General features: G+C 36.5%; 2 protein-coding genes across 7 annotated transcripts; both read left to right on the top strand.

Annotated features, from left to right (window-relative positions):
* Positions 1 to 30: 30 nt before the first annotated feature.
* LOC103946347 lies at positions 31 to 14,570 on the top strand. Of its 5 annotated transcripts, XM_048581680.1 has the most exons (10): positions 6,939 to 7,088; positions 8,110 to 8,152; positions 8,492 to 8,701; positions 9,024 to 9,115; positions 9,329 to 9,436; positions 10,256 to 10,362; positions 10,573 to 10,628; positions 11,366 to 11,543; positions 12,732 to 13,022; positions 13,384 to 14,570. In XM_048581680.1, exons 3-10 carry the CDS (start codon positions 8,519 to 8,521, stop codon positions 14,235 to 14,237), a joined length of 1,869 nt encoding a protein of 622 aa, XP_048437637.1. In that variant the 5' UTR covers positions 6,939 to 7,088; positions 8,110 to 8,152; positions 8,492 to 8,518; the 3' UTR covers positions 14,238 to 14,570. The 5 variants fall into 5 exon arrangements, with proteins under 5 accessions (XP_048437639.1, XP_048437640.1, XP_048437636.1 ...); XM_048581682.1 differs by lacking the exons at positions 6,939 to 7,088; positions 8,110 to 8,152 and adding an exon at positions 31 to 171; XM_048581683.1 differs by lacking the exon at positions 8,110 to 8,152 and having other exon boundaries at positions 6,937 to 7,088; positions 9,365 to 9,436.
* On the top strand, positions 6,445 to 20,422 carry LOC103946346 (glyoxylase I 4). Of its 2 annotated transcripts, none has more exons than XM_048581684.1 (4): positions 6,445 to 6,454; positions 17,760 to 18,000; positions 19,276 to 19,637; positions 20,093 to 20,422. In XM_048581684.1, the coding sequence occupies exons 2-4, from the start codon at positions 17,774 to 17,776 to the stop codon at positions 20,182 to 20,184; spliced, it is 681 nt and encodes a 226-aa protein (XP_048437641.1). In that variant the 5' UTR covers positions 6,445 to 6,454; positions 17,760 to 17,773; the 3' UTR covers positions 20,185 to 20,422. The 2 variants fall into 2 exon arrangements, with proteins under 2 accessions (XP_048437641.1, XP_048437642.1); XM_048581685.1 differs by having other exon boundaries at positions 20,025 to 20,167.
* Positions 20,423 to 21,216: the final 794 nt, after the last annotated feature.

Below are 21,216 nucleotides of genomic sequence, written 5' to 3'. Positions count from 1 at the left end.
TTAACGGCGTCGTGTGGTTTGGCGTCTTAATTTTTTTGTTTTTCTCTCTTCCTCCCGTCGCTGCAACCTTTTTCCCAGCCGCCGTCGCTTCAACCTTCTTTCAAGCCACTCCTCAGCCGTTTCCAAGCCGGTCACAGTGTTTGTCTCGGCTTCTGGCGGCCGAGTTGGGTGGTGAGTTGGGAAATTTGGATTTTCTAGAACAATTTTTCCGTTGCTAGTTTTGGTATTCCCTTAATTTCATACTGAAGAAGCTCATACTTGTTCTGTCAATTTGAGTGTTAAATTTGGAATCTTTCTTTTATCTTGATTGCTATTCAGTAAAATTAAAATTGTTTTTTTGTGTGGATAGTTTTGCAGTTTTTGCAGGAAAAAAAAAACTCCCACTGATTTTTTTGTGTGGATAGTTTTGCAGTTTTTGCAGTTTTTGCAGGAAGTCCTAAGCTTCACTTTAACTCTTCCCACTGATTTCCCAACTCCCCTATCAATTGAGCCGTCAGGATTTAATATTGGCAATATTGACATGCTGATCAGTCCTGGTCGACCATTCCAGACTCATACTTATTATGGTAATTACCATCTTCATACATACTTGTACCATCCTCCAAATTTACAATAGCCCCACTTGAAATTGCCTCATTTCCTCCTGCTACAGAACCTTTGGGCTTTCCTTGCTTGTTCTTTCGCTTCCGCTTCATCTCCTAACCAAAAACTGATCTGTCCCTGCTCCACACTGCACATAACCATTCACCAAAGCTAATTAAGGCATAATTTCATTTAAGTACAGCTTCATTCTTTTTTAAGCAAAAATTAATTTAAAAAAAAAAAAGAAAAAGAAACCAGTCTCCTTTTATACACACTAACAAAAGCAAATCCAAGAAATTAAATTGCAATTGGAGAAACCAAAACATAAAAAAATTTCATATTAATTTTAATATTTGGTTGTGTTATTGATTTACAGCTGTAATGGCAGTTGGTTGTATTATATACATCTTACACACACGCATGCATTTAAACAATTGCATGCAATAAACAAATGTTGTAAAGGTGGCGTGCTTGCTGCCCATGTGCAGTATTCCTTCCGTAAAGGTGGCGTGCTTGCTGCCCATGCTGCAACACATCAGAGCACAGGAGCTGAAACCATGTGGTAGTCTGCTAACAAGGAATATTGTACCCACGTGCAGTATTCCTTCTGTCCAGGTTAGTGGGGCAAGTTCTCTCAACACTCCCCCTCAAGTTTGGAATGAATGTTGATTATTCCTAACTTGCAAAGCAAAGTCGTAAACTGGTATAAGCTCAGTGGCTTTGTGAAGATGTCGGCTGGTTGTTTCATGGTTGAGATGTGAGATGTCTCGATCATTCCACTTTGAACCCTTTCTCGTACAAGATGGCAGTTAATTTCTATGTGTTTGGTTCTTTCATGAAAGACCGGATTCGAAGCGATGTGAAGTGCCGCTTGATTATCACAATATAACTTGACTGGACGTTTATGTTTGATACCCAAGTCTTGTAGAACAGATTTCAACCAAGTGACTTCACAACAAGTTGCTACCATTGAACGATACTCCGCCTCTGCACTAGAACGTGACACAGTATTTTGTTTCTTGGTTTTCCAGGAGATCAAGGATTCTCCAAGAAATACACAGTATCCGGTGGTAGAACGTCGTGTGTCTCGACATCTGGCCCAATCCGCATCACAAAAAGCATTCAATTGAATTGGACTTCTTGCAGAAAGAAAAATACCTTGCCCTGGTGTGTGCTTAACGTATCGTAAGACTCGCTGGGCTGCCTCCAAGTGTGGAGTTCGAGGCTTATCCATAAATTGACTAAGAATATGGACAGCATACACCAAATCAGGGCGCGTGATTGTCAGGTAGATTAGTCTCCCAACAAGTCGTCGATAAGAGGAAGGATCAGTAACCCATTGTCCTTCGTCCTTTCTGAGTGATAAGTTTTGCTCCATAGGAGAGGTGGCTGGTTTTGCGCCAAGATGACCTGCATCCTCAAGTATTTCAAGGGCATATTTTCGCTGTGAGAGGGTGATCCCCTTGCTAGAGCGAGCAATTTCAATGCCCAAGAAATATCTTAATTGGCCAAGGTCTTTCAACTTGAATTGCTTCATAAGAAAAGACTTGGTATCTTCAATTGCTTGTATGTTATTTCCTGCCAAGATAATATCATCAACATAGACAAGGAGGGCAGTGAATTTACCATCATGGTTTCGGACGAACAATGAATAATCTGCCTTGGATTGTTGATAACCGGGCTTTCTAAGAGCACAAGAGAGTTTGATAAACCATTGACGAGAGGCTTGCTTAAGCCCATACAAAGATTTATGAAGTTTACAAACTCGTGTCTCCCCCTTTCGTTCGAAACCAGGAGACAAGGACATGTAGACATCTTCTTCAAGATCACCATGGAAGAAAGCGTTATTAACATCAAGCTGGTGGAGGTGCCATTGTTGGACCGAGGCAATAGCAAGGAGTAGACGAACTGTAGTCAATTTTGCAACCGGAGCAAAGGTCTCTCGATAGTCTCAGCCTTCAATTTGGTTATAACCTTTGGCAACCAAGCGTGCTTTATATCTCTCAATGGATCCATCGGATCGAAATTTGATTTTGTAAACCCATTTACATCCAACCGGCTTCTTGCCAGGGGGCAATGGTTGCAGAGACCATGTCCTATTCGCAGCAAGGGCTGCCAGTTCTTCTTCCATAGCGAAACGCCAGTGAGGGTCGCGTATAGCCTGTGAGAATGAGCTGGGTTTTATGGCAGCTGAAATGGAAGTGGTGAAAGCACGATGTCGAGCAGATAAACGATCGTATGTAGGACATCAGACAAAGGGTAAGGAGTACCTGGTACTATGGTCAACGCCGAGTGAGATGAAGGGACGGACCGAGAAGGGAGGTTGATGTCGATGTGATATTGTTGAAGATAACCAGGTGCATGAGTGGGTCGTTTAAGACGAGGTGGTGAGGTGGAAAGAAAAGGAGATGAAACCGAAACAGGACTCACCGGCGAAGAAGAGGATGTATCGACGGAATCCTGCTCCAATAGAATGGACGGATGAATGATGAGATCATCACAGGCAGTATCTTGAGTATGTGGAAACACAAGTGGTGAAACTGCAGCAGAAGATGAAAAAGGGAACACATGTTCATGGAAAATAACATCACGGGAGATAAAGATTTTACCCGTGTGAAGGTAGTAAACTCGATATCCCTTTGTGCCATATGGATACCCAAGAAAAAGACACTGTGTGGCTCTTGCATCAAATTTTGTGGGACGATGGTGGTGGGTGGAAGAAAAACATAAGCAACCAAACACTCGCAAATGTGCATACGCTGGCTGTTTGTGGTGAAGTATTTCATAGGGTGATTTGCCTTGAAGAAGAGGAGTGGGAGTCCGATTTATGAGATAAGTGGCAGTGAGGATTGCATCACCCCAAAATTTCTTAGGAAGATGAGATTGAAAAAGTAAGGCTCTAGCAACATTGAGTAAGTGGCTGTGTTTGCGCTCTGCTACCCCGTTTTGTTGGGGAGTAGAGACACAACTTGTTTGATGGAGAATCCCCTTATCTGAAAAAAATTCTGGACCGTTATCACTACGAAGAACCTTGACTCGTGTGGAAAATTGTGTTTCAACAAGGTGGATGAAAGTGATGAGATAAGATCGTGCTTCTGATTTGTGATTCATTAAATAAACCCATGTGCATCTTGAGAAATCATCCACAATAGTTAAGAAATATTGTGCCCCTGTGATAGTGGGAACATGGTAACCTCCCCAAATGTCAACATGAATTAACTCAAAAGTAGCCTTTGTGGTGATAGAACTCAAAGGAAAAGGAGCACGTGTTTGTTTGGCTAATGGACAAATCAAACAATCATCAATGCTACAAAAATTCAAAATTTTAATGCAAGTAGAGAGATGCCGTAAGGTCTTGTTGGAAAGATGGCCAAGGCGTTGATGCCAAAGCTGAGAAGAAGAAGAGGCAACAATTGACACTGAATTGCACCTGGTTTTCATCACATTATCAAGGTAGTAGAGTCCTTCTCATTCAGTTCCCGTCCCAATCATCTTCCCCGATCGTTGACCCTGAAGTAGACACATTTTATCAGTGAAGATGACAAAGCAAGATGAGGTATTAGTGAGTTTGCTGACAGAAATTAAATTCAGTTTAAATGATGGAACACAAAGCACGTTGTGAAGGGTGAGATCATTCGAGAGATGAACTGTGCCAATATGTGTGACATCGGCAAGTGCATGATTGGGTAAGTGCACTTGTCGATTGTATACCGGAACACTTGTGGTCATTAAGCTTGGTGAGCAGACCATGTGGTCTGTGGCGCCTGTATCGAAAATCCAGTCCATTCCCTTATTGAGAGCAGAAGCACAAAAAACTCCACCTGACAAGTTATTCATAGTAGAGGTGGTACCGACATGATTAGATGTGGAGTTGGATTGACTCTTATCAAGGAGTGCAAGCAGATTGTGATATTGCTCGGAAGTGAGGTTATAGGACGAAGGAGATGTTGCTGGAGGCGTTGGCTGGGTATCAACATGATTAGCCTTGGAATTGGAACCCCTGCGATCCTGATAATCTCCCCTATTGCTGTTGTCTTTCACCTTTTTCAGTTTGCGGCATTGATCAATGGTGTGACCTCTCCAATTACAGTAGTCGCACTTGAGGTGTGCACGACAGGTATCTGAAGTGTGTCCAGTTGCATCACAACGACCACATTTTAGATGGGAATTTCTTAGAGAAAAATTCATACCAGAGTTTCGCATGTTATCCCGCACGGCGAAAGCTGCGGTATCGGTGACTGAGGACCTTCCAGGAGCATGTATTGAAACTGTTCTTTGCTTCTCATCTTGAATAATAAGTGAGAAAGCTTTGTTGACAACAGGGAGGGGATCCATAAGTAAAAGTTGCCCACGAACCGCAGCGTAGGATTCAATGAGGCCCATGAGAAACTTCATGGTTTTCTGACTTTGCTGAAACTGCATTAATTCTTTTGCAGCTCCACATGTATAGGTTGGGAGAGTGCACATGGCATCACGTTCATCCCAAAAACTTTTCAGTTTGGTATAATATGCACCAATGTTCAAATTTCCTTGAACACTTCCATGTATCTCTTGTTCAATATGGAAGAGATGTACACTGTTTGTGTGAGAGAAACGTTCCTTCAACTCATTCCAAATATCAGCTGCAACATTGTTGTAGATGACACTTGCTCCGATATCTTTCGAGACAGAGTTGAGCAGCCAGGATTTCACGAAGTTGTTGCAACGAGTCCACTGTTGGAATTCACTTGTGGATGCAGACTCGGGCCTTTTAATGGATCCATTGATGAATCCTTCCTTGTTCTTGGCATTGAGGGCCATGGCCATGGCTCGGCTCCAAGTGGAGTAATTTTCGTCATTCAAAGGGTGTGTGACGAGGATCGCTCCAGGCTGATCAAAGTGATGAAGATAAAGAGGATCGCTGGGATCTTCGTATTTGGTGTGTTTGCTAGAAGAGTCAGTTGCCATGTCGGCAGGCAGTGTGCAGTGGCTGTGCTTGGCTGTGCTCTGTGGCTGTGCTTAATGGCTGTGACAGGTAGAGCAACGACGATGGCTGTGTAGCAGCTTTGCGACGGCAAGGCAGCGAGTGTGCAGCTTGCAGTGCACTGGTTGCTGCAGTAACAGATGTCGCTGTTCACAGTATAGCAGCGGAAGAGTGAAGGCAGAGCAGAGCAAAGGATTGCCTGAGCTCTGATACCATATTAATTTTAATATTTGGTTGTGTTATTGATTTACAGTTGTAATGGCAGTTGGTTGTATTATATACATCTTACACACACGCATGCATTTAAACAATTGCATGCAATAAACAAATGTTGTAAAGGTGGCGTGCTTGCTGCCCATGTGCAGTATTCCTTCTGTAAAGGTGGCGTGCTTGCTGCCCATGCTACAACACATCAGAGCACAGGAGCTGAAACCATGTGGTAGTCTGCTGACAAGGAATATTGTACCCACGTGCAGTATTCCTTCTGTCCAGGTTAGTGGGGCAAGTTCTCTCAACATTTCAACTTTTTCGGTCAATTAAAACTTTCAAATTACATGTAAAACGTCTCCAATTTAAACCATTGATAAAAACAACCCAAACAAACTTCAGTAACTTAAGAAAAAATGTGCTTTTTTTTTTTTTTTCAGCAATTCTCTAACCCAAATTCAGTCAAAGCAACACAAAACCCGAAAAACAAGTAAATTAAACAATTGCAGAAAACCCTAGATTCATCAACAACCAAGGAACTAATAAAAATTCAAACTTTAGTCGAAAGGGGGAGAGAAAGATACTGTACCACTGCAGGAGCAACTGATTATTTGAAGAAGTAAACCGTTTCGCAACTTTTCAAAAAACGGGTACAGCACGAGCGTTTTCTGTTCCCGCGAGATCGAGGGGGGAGGGAGAGAGGTGGAGCGACAAGGGTATTGATACTGTTGGGCCCTCCAATTGGGCTAAAATGAGCCCATTTAATGGTTTACTCCTAAACCGAATTAGACTGGTTGTTCAATACTCTAACTTTTTATGTAAACGTTTCTATTCGAATTTAATAATATTTCACTTACAAAAATTGTTCACTCCCGAGAGAATCCTCACTAGATCCTCTAATTATATCCGTTCATCGTACATCGTAGGATCAATTTTCGTCAATGATTGTTTATATTCAATTTTAAATAAATAATTTACAATAATTTTTTACCACACAATAGGCGACTATGTAAATTCCAAATAGATATTATGTAAGAATTCTAAAGGATTTGAAAGACTTTTCATATTAGTGTTTGTATTATTAGAATTTCTTTCCGTTTATAGTATTAAATAATCCAGGTGTCTAATTTCTATTGGTCGGGAACACACTGACATAAGTGTCTCCTTAACGGCGTCGTGTGGTTTGGCGTCTTAATTTTTTTGTTTTTCTTTCTTCCTCCCGTCGCTGCAACCTTTTTCCCAGCCGCCGTCGCTTCAACCTTGTTTCAAGCCACTCCTCAGCCGTTTCCAAGCCGGTCACAGTGTTTGTCTCGGCTTCTGGCGGCCGAGTTGGCTGGTGAGTTGGGAAATTTGGATTTTCTAGAACAATTTTTCCGTTGCTAGTTCTGGTATTCCCTTAATTTCATACTGAATAAGCTCATACTTGTTCTGTCAATTTGAGTGTTAAATTTGGAATCTTTCTTTTATCTTGATCGCTATTCAGTAAAATTAAAATTGTTTTTTTTGTGTGGATAGTTTTGCAGTTTTTGCAGGAAAAAAAAAAAAAAAAACAAATTGAATTTGAATCCTAGAGAGAAAAAAAATGGTACTTGGATTTGATAGGTGATTCTTTTTGCAATGGTTGTAAATTTTGAAGTGGGTTTATAGTGGGTGAACTAAAGTTGAACAAGCTCTCATAGCCTAACTCCAACCTCCTATATAATCCTTAATGATAGCATAATTTTGGTGGGGATGAAGTTGAAGGACTGAGAAAATGCTACCAATGTTTCTTACTATTTTTCATTTGACATGGCATACTGTGCACAATTATTCGTTAAACGGTTATCGAGTAGGTTAAATGTTGAGATTGGCTTCTCTCTCTTGTCTTTTCCTACCCTTGGTGTGCTTTACTTTCATAGTTATAACTTAGGATATCCTTTAGGGTCAGTCGATCGAGTGCCTTCTAGTTTGGGATGAGAGGGTGGTCAAAAGTCTAATTGATATACAAAAGTTCTCATTCTTTGTGTCTATATATGATATCATGAATGTGTTGGTTTAGTTTAGAAATCAGACAATGAGGATCTGTAAGGTCTCAACGTTTTGATTTCGTTTATTTTAGGGTGAACTGAGAAAATGAAGAAACAGTTCTCTCTAAGACATCAATGTTTATTTCATGATTGTAATTATTCTTGTGCTACCTTGTTAGCTAGGAAACTGTGCTGACATCTACTTTCGCCTAATGTGTGCAGCTGTACTCTTGGTGTTAATTGTCATCTTTTCTGCCATCTCCTTCTTTTGTTTATATGGTGCATTATTATATCATAATCAATCACAAGTGAAACTAGAGATGGTTTGTTGTGTTGTTGGTTTTGTGTTAGGTTATTATTGAAGCTAGTGGTGCCTGAGATTTGATTCAACAAGGTAACTGAAAGATATATAAAGCTGTCTTTTTCTTTTAAGGTAGCTTGTCAGTTTTATTCAAGCATTAGGGCTTTTGGATTGATCCAGAGCTGCAGTAGCAATAGCAGTTTTAATTAGTGCATATAAAACCAAAAGAATTGGACAATCATGTTAACACTTCAGTTGGGGGCGAATTTCTGATATTGTGTGCTTTAAATAGTATAGAGAATGTAAAGTATCGTGCATCAGAGCTCAGAATTATAGCTACCTCTTTTGAGTTTTAATCTGGGAATTTATTTTGTATTTCGTATAAAATTTCCTATTGTTGTTCTCTCATTTGTACTTTTTTTTGGTTATTAGTTGTGTAGAGCGGGTGGAAGAGTTCTAATGGAGGAACTTTTAGGGTTTACGGAAGAATCAAGAGATAATGAGGAGCTGGGTATATCATCGTTGTCATCATCATCGTACAGCTACAAATTGGTTCCCTGGTTGAGCTGGGATGAATGGCTTTTTGTTGAAGAATCTCTCTTTTCTAATTCACCTGATATTGTGGCCTCCGCCTTGAGAAGAGTAAGAGAAACCCAACTTCATGTTTTCATTTTGCTTACCATGGAATGTTTTCCAAAGATAATGTTATGTTAGAAATTTCACGTGGATATGCCTCCTTGTTTTGTTAGTCTCTCTAGTAGTCAAGGAAATAATTGTTTTGACGGGCTCATAATTAAATTCTTAGTGTATTGTTGAATCTGTTTGAATCTTGTGTATCGTTGCTATGATTTTGAAAATAATGAACACAATTATTTTTTTGAAGAGGTTTTTCCTTCTTATTGAATTTTTTGGAGGTTTTTGGCATTGACATAAATTCTTTTGATGTTTGAATTGTTGTTTGCAGATATCAACATGGAGAAGCAGAGGCTGTCTTCCTATTGTGATTGAAGTTACAGCATCAATTATTGAAATTCAGCAAAAAGATCCTCACTTTAGGTACCTTTTACTCCCAACTCCTCTGCGCCTGTTTGGATCAACTTCTTCTATCCTTTTTTACCCAGTGGAGGTAGGGATGTGGGAGGGGATACTTCATGCTAAATGTTGTTTGCTTTGTGGTTTTGTTTGTATATCTATCTCATATATTGTTTTGAATTTCTTCAAAAGATTGTCCTACTTTGCCAACTTCGTGTATGTGTTTTTGACTTATAGAAAGGACCAGTCAAATGATGCTTTAGATAATTGCAGAACAGCCCAATCAAATGATGTTTCGCTCTCAGAGGAAATGCTGGCCATGTTATACTGTATGGCAATCATGAGGTGAGGTTCCTTTAATTTTGTGCTATTAAATCTATCCATTCTTTTCTTTAATCCTTATCTTTTTGTGATGGATCAATGCATAGTTTAGTACGGTCCTAATAAGCACAGTGCAATAATTAGTAAAAACATGATCCTTGATCACCTATACTGCTGAATAAACACACACACACACACACTCTTTCGCTCTTTCACTCTCTCTTTGGGAGGTAGTTTGTAGTAGGTTTGGCTGAGAGGTAGACTACTTCGTTCCATGTATGGGTAGCAAGCATGTTAAACTTGTAACTGAGCAAAAAATTAGTATGATACATAAGCTAGTTGCATCAAGTGTCGTCTTTTTTCATGTTTCTACAAATATTGCATAGCCTTTGACTTATCCCAGCTACAATACAGTTTAAGCTATACCTGGAACCATGTCACTCAATAAGTCTTTAGAAGAAAACTTTTGACTAAATTCTTGTAGATGTATATGTTCATGTTCTTAGTACCAGTCATCTGTCAGAATCCTTAAGCATCCAGAATTTGGTCCGGAATTTTTTCTTGATACGTATTCACTGCTTGTTATCTTCAATTTAAAATATCTTCTGCTATGGGTTCTTGTAAGTATAGCATGCAGATTTTTTTTAAAGCTTTTTCCATCACATAACTGATATATCAACACAGTTTTTGAGGTCATGGTTAGACAGAACGGAGAAATTCAGTATTCATAGGGGATTAATGTTTAAGCTCATATTTATTTCTGCCTCCTTTTTCTGTTTATCATTGTTGCATGTGATGCTACATAAATACATCACCTTCACACATGTTGTCTTGTTTCTGAAGGCTTGTGAATGGTGTGGTTGAGAAGACAAGGAAAAAAACTGAGGTTTCAATTGCTGTGGCTGCCGATGCAATCGGCATTCCACGTACACTGATTGATATTCGTCATGGTGAGCAGCTCCAACTTTTATTTTGTAATCTTTTGTTAGTTGGTTAAGCCTTTAGGCATCTCTGTTGGATAACCAACCATGCCCATTTGACTTATGCCTACCTTGCGCACAGGGCTTTTGGTATTTAAAGTAATTTTTAAACACTCATGATACTGCACATTGATCTTTTTTTATTTTTATTTTTTACTTTTTTATTGCTTTAATTTTCAGAGGGATCTCACCGTGAACTTCCCACACTTGTCGTTGTTCGTACTGCTTCACTTAAGGTACATATCATGGTATATAAAAAAGAATCCCACCTTCAAATTCTTCAAATGCCTAATCATAATCTTTAGATTTTATAATCTAGTTTATTTAGTGATGAATAATTATAAAAGAATCCTAGTAAGACTTCCTTTGATGTTTGATTTAATTACTTATGGGTGCTGCACAGAATGTTGGTTTTATTGATAATATCTCTGAATTCCATTAAGTTGTGAAAACCGGCTTTCTTTTTCCATATAAACATAGGGGAAATATTTTCTGATGAGACTAGATTCTTATTTCAGGTTTTCTACACTTGACGTTATTCCAGCCTATTTTGGCTGGAAAAACATTATATTCTGCATTTCAATCGTACCAAAATGATATTATTATCTCTCTATGTTTCTAGTCACTTTTGTGGGCTAGAACTTTCAGATCTTGAATAGGGAAAGATTAATTGACCCAAAAAGAGAAGAAAAGAATAGGGAAGATTAAACTTGTTTCTGAAAACAAACCCTTTACGGTTAGTCTCTTATTCACCAGATATTACTAAGTTATTTTTGAGGATAAAAAGGACCCTTTACAGTTATCTTAACCCTTTATGGCTCCTCTGTTACAAGTTCATTTTAGTTTATGACGATTTGTTCGTTTTACCTTTTTTTTCCTACTGAAATACTTCAATGATTATATGCGAATTATGAAGAGGGTGACTTGCTTTAAATTTGAGAAGTTAAACATTGTCCATGGTTGGTGTTTTTAGGCCCTTGATTGGTTAAAGTGTTATTACTGGGAGCCTCAGAAGAAGAAAATTCCATTTCATGGTAATGAAACTGCTGAGATCAGAAATGAAATTAGGTCTAAATTCCATGAATTGGCCTTCTGCTTAAGAGTTAAGGAGACTCCTCAGCCCCATTCTTCAAAAGTCAAGAAAAAGTGTGGTATGGAAATTTATTTTCTTCAAGTTAGATTGATTATATGATATGATCTGTAATTAGTGATTAGCTTAATCACTATTAAAGGTTTTAATCTTGGGATTATCAGGCTTATTCCTGTTTTAGTGAAGTTTGTTATAATTGGCCAGCTGGCATGTTGAGTTGTACTTGTATAAGAGCACTAGCTCTCGGTATTGTAATCAGATCAGAATTTACAGAAAGAAATACAAACATAAAAATATATTGGAGCCCTGCTCCCTTCTACTTCATCTTCTCCATTTGCCATTACTATTGCTGCTTGCAGGTTGAGATAGGGTTCTGATATATATAGGATACAATATTTTCCAGTGCTTTTGGATTGAGAACAAATACGCATTACACCATATATATCTTTTCATGTTACTTGCAGCAGCTACATTTTGTAGGGATTGTGATGCTTTTGTTTCTTTGGGATATTTCCTGTTTGTCTGGTTAGGACTTTGTCTTCAGTTTTCACCCATTCTTTGTAAAGGAATAATCTTAGACCATAATTATTTTATGATTCTGACAGAATATAAAATGTACGTAAAATTACGAATCTGTAATTTTCTCCCATGCTGAAATGCATATTCAGAGTTTTTTTACTTTTATTTTTATTTTTTTGTTTGTTTTGGAAAATATACATTATGATGGAATGGGAATGGATTATCATAATTTGTATTTCAATCAGCAAGCTATCTCGCAATCACATGGGAAGGTTAGAAAACCATTGATTGTTACGTTATGTTCCTAGGAAATGGAATTTACATAGCTAAGCTGTTGTAAACAAGTCATTATCGGCAAGTATCATGTGTACGATGTATACTCTCGACTGAGACATCTCCATGTAGTCCATCTGTATGTCATGTTTTGGGTTTGATTTAACATTTTTTATTTGTAATGCTACACCTGCATATTTCTCTTTTTATACTTGCATGTCTTATTTGTATTGTTGATTAAAATGTTCAGAAAATGTTCCTCACTTACTCTCTCTTATAGCATGCTCTCACAGCGATCTTAATTCTGATGCGATGTCCATGATTAATGAACATTATTTCTCCATCGATTGGGCAAGTAGAGAGGAATCCCAATCTGTCATCTTACTTTTGAAGGATGTCGTTTGAACACATTGATGTTTTGTAAGTATGGTTATTAATTGAGGTACTTCATATCCAGGTTCAAAAAAAGACCTCACAAGGATATTGAAAAGTCTTAGTGGGATGTATTCTTCCTTCTCCTCAGAGGTTGTTTCTGTACTGTTGGAGTTCTTGTTGGAGGCTATAAATTCCACTGACTCCTCGGATCTTCCAGTAAACACCCAAACTGGCCCAGGACTACTTATTTCGTTGAACGAGTGGAAGCTTGTGATAACAAAAATTTTAAATAAGGAACCGGAGTTGCTTATTGCTCTTCTGAATGCAGTTCTTGATAAGATTGAGACTCTGGAAGCAGTGATATATGAGACCGGTAATCCTGTGACCTATTCTTTGTATTATTTGTTCCATATTCAGATATAGACTTGTAGAACTTATGCTGAGGTCGTGTATAGATTCAAATTATATTTTACAGGGTAACTAGGTTGCTTTTTTATCCTGGACATTGTTAAGTGATCTAGTCGGTAATAACGATCACATCAGAACAGTCTGATTTCTTGAGTTTAGGGAGTTTTTGAATTTGCATGCTGGGTAATTTCCTTCCCTGATTGTATCTGATATTCTCAGTTCATAGCATGAATTCAACGTCATTTGGTACAGCTAGACATACTCACCAAAACTTTAAATTATCCAAATGTACTTATCTTGGTTGCTAAGTTTATGAATTTGTCTAGGACGGTTTCACACATCATCAGACCGTGGGGCAGAGATACTCCAAGTTGATCACCTCTCTTCTCTGTTTACTTGGCTCGTTGGAAATTTCGAAGGATTAAAGCCTCACCAAGAAAAAGACTCTGCAGTCGTAATCAAAGTTTCTTCAGCAGAAAAAACTGTCTCAAAAGCAATTCTGATGGAACTCCTACGTAAATGTCTTGTTGTATCAGCTTCTGCTAATAACAAGCTCGTGGATTCTGCCGCCCATCTTGCACAGCTGACAGGGGACAGCTTCCTAGTGGGAAAACTGCACAAACTCTCTTCGTTTGTTTCATCAAATTCAGATGGTACTGAAGAAGAAGCTGTTCGTATAAACTTAAATAATCAATTTAACGAGCAAGAAGAATCTATAAGTCATGCAGCAGAGAAGCTAGAGCTGATTAAGCGTCGCATAAGGAAGAGCAAAGCAGTTAAGACCGCAGATGCTCATGTCGGAAACACTAACAGATGGGTTCTGGCAAAATCATGGAACCCGTGTCCAATAGGAATGTTGCCTCGAGCTGTAGGGTCTTCCGGCTGCCTTCCTGTTCTGGACGTTAACAATGTCCCGGAAAAGGTTCCTGAATTACTAGGAAGAAAAGAGTTGTGGGAGTTGAACCAATGCAGCGTCAAGAGAAATAGTTCCGAAATGCAGCTACTAGATAACCCATGTGCTAAGAAGATGAGGGTGACATCGGATGGTTTTGCATCGGAAGGTGAGGATGTTCTATCACCAGAAGATGTCGACGGACATCTCATGATAGGCGGGGCGTGGAAGAAAGTCGGGGAAGAGGAGCTACTTGCCATCAAGTCTGCTGTGAGGATATTAATCTAGTCGCCTACTTTTTTCATGCAAGGAATAGAAGGATAGTTAAATTTTGGAAGCTCATTGTGGTGGCTTGCAGGTTGAGCTTCAAATCTGAGTTATAGTAGTGGGATTGGCCACTACAGCAGTTTTGGTTTATATTTTCCAGTGATTTATGTTTTGTCAGAAGATGTGGCGCAAAACTGAGTGTAGTGGCGTTTTACAATTCATGCAGCCAATCACACTTAGTGGGATAAGGCTTTGTTGTTTGTATTTATTTTTTGTAATTTAATTAAGATGTTGTTAGGTGATTATTTATCACTCTTAATCTTATGCTATTCAGACGACATGTAATTACTCGAATCTATGATTTATATATTTTTTATCTTAGGATCAAACTTTATCCTTGTTACATTTTCACAAAAGGGAAAATCCGATAATAGCAACAACAAAGGTAAAATGGAAAATATGAAAGCAATTGAGAAGCGATTTATGTTTATCCCGTTTTCTCTTGGCACACCCATGCATAGTGTGCGAAAATTATTTTCCCTTCTCATTACACCTTCTCCATTCAGCACCACCAATCCAACGTTCATTTCCGATCTACAACAATTCAAAGGTAGAACATTTGTTCAGTACAATACAACAGCACGAACGTCCATTTTCTTTAAAAAAAAATTTATTGTGCTCAGAAAAAATGATATATTGCATGTTATTTATTATATAATTAAAGAAATGTTTTATTTTTTAAGTACCTCTATGCTTAAATAATGACATGTGGTACGGACCTATTGAAAAATAATTCCCTCCCTCCGTCCCATCCGGTTAAAACATGTACAATGATTAACTAATGCGGTTTGAGTATTCACATGTTTTGAACATGTCCCAGAACAGCAAAAGGGGCATGTGAATGCGAATAAGATTTCACGAGTATGCCCCACCGCACTGCAGAGATAACTTATATGACATGTGCTTATAACGTAATGTGATATTTTGATTCAGTAATATAATATTTTATTAATTATTTAACATGATAAAATTATAAAAAAAAAATAATGAAAAATATTTAAAAATATTGAGTTTTAATGATAAGAACGAAATAAAAGGTAAATTGAATAGTACAATGATTGATTTTTTAGTGTAAAAATATGATTTTTCGTTAAAATAAATAGCATCGAAAGTTTTTCGTTAAAATTTTTTTATATGTTACTAGTATACTATTTATATAAGGTTTTTTTTGTTTCGATGACAGGGGAGGGACTGTGCGTGGGTCCCAAGCCTTGCCCATTGTTCTTTATTTTATGGAGAAGTAACATATATGTAAAGATTTTATGGTATTCTTTTTTTTGTTTTTTTGAATTTTGATGATTTTAAAAGATAGAAATAAATAAGTACTATATTATTTAACTTAATAACATTTGATGATTATTTTAGATCATTGATTAATTTCAACGACTGATCTTGCTCGTAAGATAACCTTTGTCTTAATAAAAGTTAAAAATTGTCCTAGTTTCTTGATTAAGTTCAATGAATTATTTTAGTTGTTATTTTTTGGGAGGAGGGAGAGTAGGCTTTTCATAATAAGTTAATAATAATATGGTTCAAATTTATTTTTAACGAAAATCGAACCTAAAGCCTCCCAGTTATAAATAAATACCACTAAATCGTTACTAAGTTGCTTTTTTTTTTTAAGAAACTGTTATTAGTACTCCACAAATCTCATTCTACACTCCTCACAAGTATTTTTTTTTTTCTAATTATAGAAATTTTGAAGTGCCAAAATAAGATTTTTGAAATAGCAAAAACAATTCTGTTTTTTTTATATTATTATTTCCTTTTTGCACGCCCGATAGGTTGCTCCATATCTATAATTAATATAGGGCACATCACACCGCACAACGTTTATCATGTTTCAGCTTTATCTACAGGAGGAGGATTCTCCTCTTAATCTTTATCTCATTTTTTTTCCTTTTATTTGAACGATTACAATTAAGTCACGTTAATATTTTATATTGAATTTTTTTTATAAAGACATTAAGATAAAAATTAATGTGCGAACGAAGATAAGGAAAGATGATAAGAATAAAAAAGAAAAGAATCATACTCATTATCAATATAACTTTTTGATATCTCCACCCTGTAGACATCGATCAAAGTCCAATTGAATTTGATGGGCCTATTCAACCACCATCACGTGGTCCGTATTTAATTTGTTGCTTTATTTGATGTATCATGATTCATTTTTTGTACGAGTAAGGAAAGATGGAAAATTGAGCGCACAAGGACGACATGATCAAGAAATTCCTAAGTAAATGATCCGGATCCTTTTCGCCTAGCTGGCCGGCTTTATATCTAGAGGAGAGTAGGTGGTGTCACGTCATGTGGTTTGGAGGGAGATTTTCTACCCTTTTATTCTTGACTTCTTTCATTTTTTTTTTTATATATTATTTTTTATCTTATTATCTCTATAAAAAATTAATATAACATGTTAATATGATTTAATCGTAACTATTCAAATAAGAGGGCATGGAAAGATAGAGAAATTATGAGGGTAAAAAATTCTCCTCGTTGGAGCTTTGCTTCGGATATATATCATTACATCATACATGAGGGACATATCTTATTTATGACATATACTAATTTATGATATATAATATATGTGTGTGTATGTGTGAATATATATATACACGCATACTAATTTATGATATTTAGGTATTTTATTATGAATTCAATAAGAACATTAATATTTCATGATATTTAGGTATTTGATTATGTATTTAAGAAAATCTATATTTTTTTAATTTCACATGTTAGTAACTTTACACACATGACATGTGAATGTTAAAAAGTAAAATAATTCTCATATTCATATTTTAATAAGTGCAAGAAATTCAATAATCACGATGAATCTAATTACTATTACGTGTAAGTAAACATGTTCTAAATTTGAAGGACAAACTAATTATTAGATTATAGTTACAAGAAACTTAATATTCTAAATAATTAAATTAATGACAGGACAAAAGTTGTCATATAGTACTACTATCTAGTAGTTTTCTTCTTACGTTTGATTTTTTTTAAAACTGAATTTGAATCATATTATTGCTAATTTATTATAAAGTTAAGCATGATTCCTCAATGTAAATAATGTCGTAGTTGAAAAACAATGACAAAACAAAATGTAGATGTAGACACTGATTTTTTTCAAAACTTTGTACAGTTTCTGGAATCTTCTTCTTACTTCGAATGAGATATGTGGACCCGATATATCTTCTGCTGATCAGATCAGGATCCTCTCTTAATCTAAAGATGAGGATCTTCATGATCAATGGATGTGGACTGTTAAATTTTTATCCAACGGCTACAAACAGAAGATCTCTTTAAAGTTATAATAATTATAACTGTTAGATTTTTATCTCGGTTCACATCTTTTGGTCATGAGAATCCTCATCCTTAAATTAGGAGAGGATCCTGGTCCTGCTGATCTGCCTGCCTTTATATACGCGCGTTATACTTTCATCAGAGTCATCACCACATACAACAATAACTTAGAGAGAGAGAGAGAGATGAGGGATGCAGGAAGTGATGAGTTTTCTGGTGATGGGGAAATACAGGAGCAGCAGAAGCAGAGGTGGTATTCATCATCTGCATCAAAGTTGGTGCTACCTCAACTGTGTTTAAATCACGTGTCGTTTGTTTGCAAGTCGGTTAGCAAATCAGTGAGGTTCTACGAGGATGTCTTAGGTTTTGTGCTCATCCAACGCCCTTCTTCCTTCAAGTTTGAGGGAGCTTGGTACGTGTTCTTTCATACTTCCATGCCCATTCTTTTTTCCAATTTAACACACTCACACGCTATGTCGATCACTCACCATTTAACCTATGTATATATAAAGGGTAGTGCTATTCGAACACTCATTTTTACTTTTCCCTCACTCATCTTAATAATTTTTTACTGATGGATCGAATGCATTGAAAAAGATTATTGATAAAAATTAACAAGGTATATAAGAAGTAAAAATTAGTGTGTAAATGACAGTACGTTGATGTATATTTCAAAAGAAAAGGGCTTATTGCTTTATGTGATACTAGAGCTTCATAGAAAAAAAAAGATTAATTAGTCAGATTCAATACCTTGTTTAACAATCATAATTTAACAGTGTATTTTAGATTTTATTTTAGGAAAAGGATCCTCTTCTTATTCTTTTCCTAAGGATTTTAGAGATCTTATGATTGTGGTTGATTGTGACCGTTTATTATATATCTTGCGATCATTTTTTGTTAGGTATTATTTATATTTAATTTTAAATTTTAAAATAATTTCTGATCGCATAATATATGATGAACGGTCACGATCACAAGATTCTTAAGAAAATGTTCTGGCGTGTATCTTTTTCAATTATTTTAATTGTGTGTCATGTTTCATGCATAACACACATCACACCGGCACCCTCCATCAATAATTTGCCGGACACATTGACCACGTGTCTATGCGTGTGACCACATGACAATTTGACCCACATGTAAAGAACAAAGAAAGGAGAGAATTTTCAAGTTTCTCATGTTTATCTTTATCATGAGAAGAATAAAATGACTGATGGTATGACAAATTTAGACCATAAATTTGACATTGGTTTTCATGTTTTTTATGAGCCTCCTCCTTTTGTGAATAGGTTGATCTTTGAGGATGCTGTTGGGTTTTCTCATACCCGTTTTGTTAATAGTTGTTTTTCTTGGGTCTTTTGACTCCCAATTTTACCAAAAAAAAGAGAGATTTTTTATCGGTACACGAAGTATTACATTACGTGTTATTATATAAATGATGAAATAAAAATATATGATGAAACATCTATGTTTCGTCACAATGAAAATTTTCTTCACAAAAAGAGCGTTCTAAGGCCGATAAGCTTTTCAGCATAATCAAAATACGAACTATTTATTTTTATATAAATGCGTAAAATAATGTCTATCGTACTAAACGTGCCAAAAATAATTATGTATAAATCGAATTCAATTACGGTGTAGTTAATTAAATCATAGCTAAGATTAATGTTAATTAAATTATGATTAGGCTGTTCAACCATGGAGTGGGAATTCATCTGCTGGAGTCGGATACCATCAATGCCGCGGAAAAGAAATGCAGAAAGATAAACCCAAAGGACAACCACATCTCGTTCCAGTGCTCAGACATGGCGGTGGTGGTGCAGAAACTGGAGGAGATGAAGGTAGAGTACGTGACGGCGCAGGTAGAAGAAGGCGGAGTTACAGTTGATCAGCTCTTCTTCCATGACCCTGATGGCTACATGCTTGAAATTTGCAACTGTCATAATCTTCCAGTCCTTCCCATCTCCTCCTCATGCCCTCTCAACCTAATCACCAACACCAACCCAAACCATGCATCGTCGTCTTCGTCATCATCGTCGTCCTTCTACGGTACTTTCTTAATTCGTTTTTCTGCCTTGCTCTTAGTTAACGAAAATATTAAATTGTGGCAATAGTTCTTTAATTTTAATTCAATTGTAGCAATGGTCTCTTAACTAAAAATTCATTACCGTTGGTTATTCAAATCATCAAAACGTGCAGCTATGGTCCCTCACTAAAAATCTCGTACGTCCCTCAACTTTAACCCAATTTTAGCAATAATTCCTCAATTTTAACTCAATTTTAATAAAATTATAACAAAGTTGTCAAAAAATGATCATAGCTACACGTTTTGATAAGTTGAGGGACATCAATCGTATCAATGTTTCTTCTAACATAACTTATTTTGACAAATTTCTAACGAAGTTGATGAAAAAGACCATTGCTCTAATTTTTTAGTCTTTCGATCCGGTGACCATTTGCACGAAGATCTGTGGTAACGTTCGTCGGACATGTATAAAATGCAGGGAAGCGAAGTTCGGAGAAACCGTGTTCTGGAGAAGCAGCAACGCTAATGATGGAGAGTTTGGTGATGGATGTGATGAACATTTCCATGTGATCGAGATTTTTGTTTCCGAATTGATGCAACTTTATACGGCGGATATTGCGAAATTGTTGAATGTAGTGTGTGAAGAGGATGGCTACCGACCTAAGCTTAAGTGAAATAGGCCAGAAGAGTGTGAACCTTTTCTAGTACCTAAGTTCGATAGTTTGATGAATTATTGTCAGATATTGGCCAATTGTACGATGCGATGATTACGCTTTTACTATAAATAAAAGGGTGTGATATTCACATACTTCATTTTACTTCTCACATATCTTTTTAATTTCCGGCATTCGGATTGTATGAATTGAAGAAGATCAACGAACAAAAAATATCAAATGGTGTGTGATAAGTAAAATAGGATGTGTAAATAGCACATTCCTAAATAAATTAGTTGAGTTCAACAACCAAAAAAAAAAGTGAATTATATATGAGATATCAATCGATTTCTCTTCCAAATTTGTAAGGAGCTATTATTTATCTTATAAACTTTAATTTTAGCCAATTACCTCTTGAACGTAGCCAATTACCTCTTGAACGTTTATAATCGGCGAATTTCCACCTGAATTTTAATTTTAAACGATTACACTCTTAATTTTCATAATTAGTCAATTCCTTCCATAAAGTTTAATTTTATTCCTAATGTGGACAACATCACAACAGTGTTTTTCTCTCTTCTGCCAATTTATTCTATACACTTTTTGTTTGAATTTTAGGGTTTATGAGAAATTAAAGTTCAGGAAGAAAATTGATCACTAAAATAGTTCATAGAAGTGATCGGTTAAAATTAAAATTCAAAGGGAAAATTGATGTTGCCGTTTATAAAAATTCAAAAAGTAATCGACTAAAATAAAAGTTTACGGAGAAATTTGCAGCTCTTGACAAATCTAAAGAAAAAATCGACAAATACCTCATTTACACATCATCCTCTGTCTATAATCTCAACTTATTTTGGGCATTACAAGCAGATTATAAATAGAAGAATATCATGAAGAACATAACATTAAGGTTTCCGACACGAAGATTAACTTAAAATCGTAATTAATC

This window comes from the organism of the source record quoted next, unplaced genomic scaffold (assembly GCF_019419815.1).
Source record: "Pyrus x bretschneideri cultivar Hongxiangsu unplaced genomic scaffold, Pyrus_bretschneideri_v1 Contig17, whole genome shotgun sequence".
Classification (NCBI taxonomy): Eukaryota; Viridiplantae; Streptophyta; class Magnoliopsida; order Rosales; family Rosaceae; genus Pyrus; species Pyrus x bretschneideri.
This window is presented reverse-complemented; position numbering and strand designations above follow the sequence as displayed.

Bases quoted from the DNA above. Each gene is read 5' to 3' on its own strand.
- LOC103946346 (XM_048581684.1), top strand. From the start codon at position 17,774: ATGAGGGATGCAGGAAGTGATGAGTTTTCTGGTGATGGGGAAATACAG. The intron at 18,001-19,275 runs GTACGTGTTCTT...AATTATGATTAG, and splicing joins TTCAAGTTTGAGGGAGCTTG to GCTGTTCAACCATGGAGTGG. The intron at 19,638-20,092 runs GTACTTTCTTAA...TATAAAATGCAG, and splicing joins ATCATCGTCGTCCTTCTACG to GGAAGCGAAGTTCGGAGAAA.
- LOC103946347 (XM_048581682.1), top strand. From the start codon at position 8,519: ATGGAGGAACTTTTAGGGTTTACGGAAGAATCAAGAGATAATGAGGAG. The intron at 10,363-10,572 runs GTGAGCAGCTCC...TTTAATTTTCAG, and splicing joins ACTGATTGATATTCGTCATG to AGGGATCTCACCGTGAACTT. The intron at 11,544-12,731 runs GTATGGAAATTT...CTTCATATCCAG, and splicing joins AAAAGTCAAGAAAAAGTGTG to GTTCAAAAAAAGACCTCACA.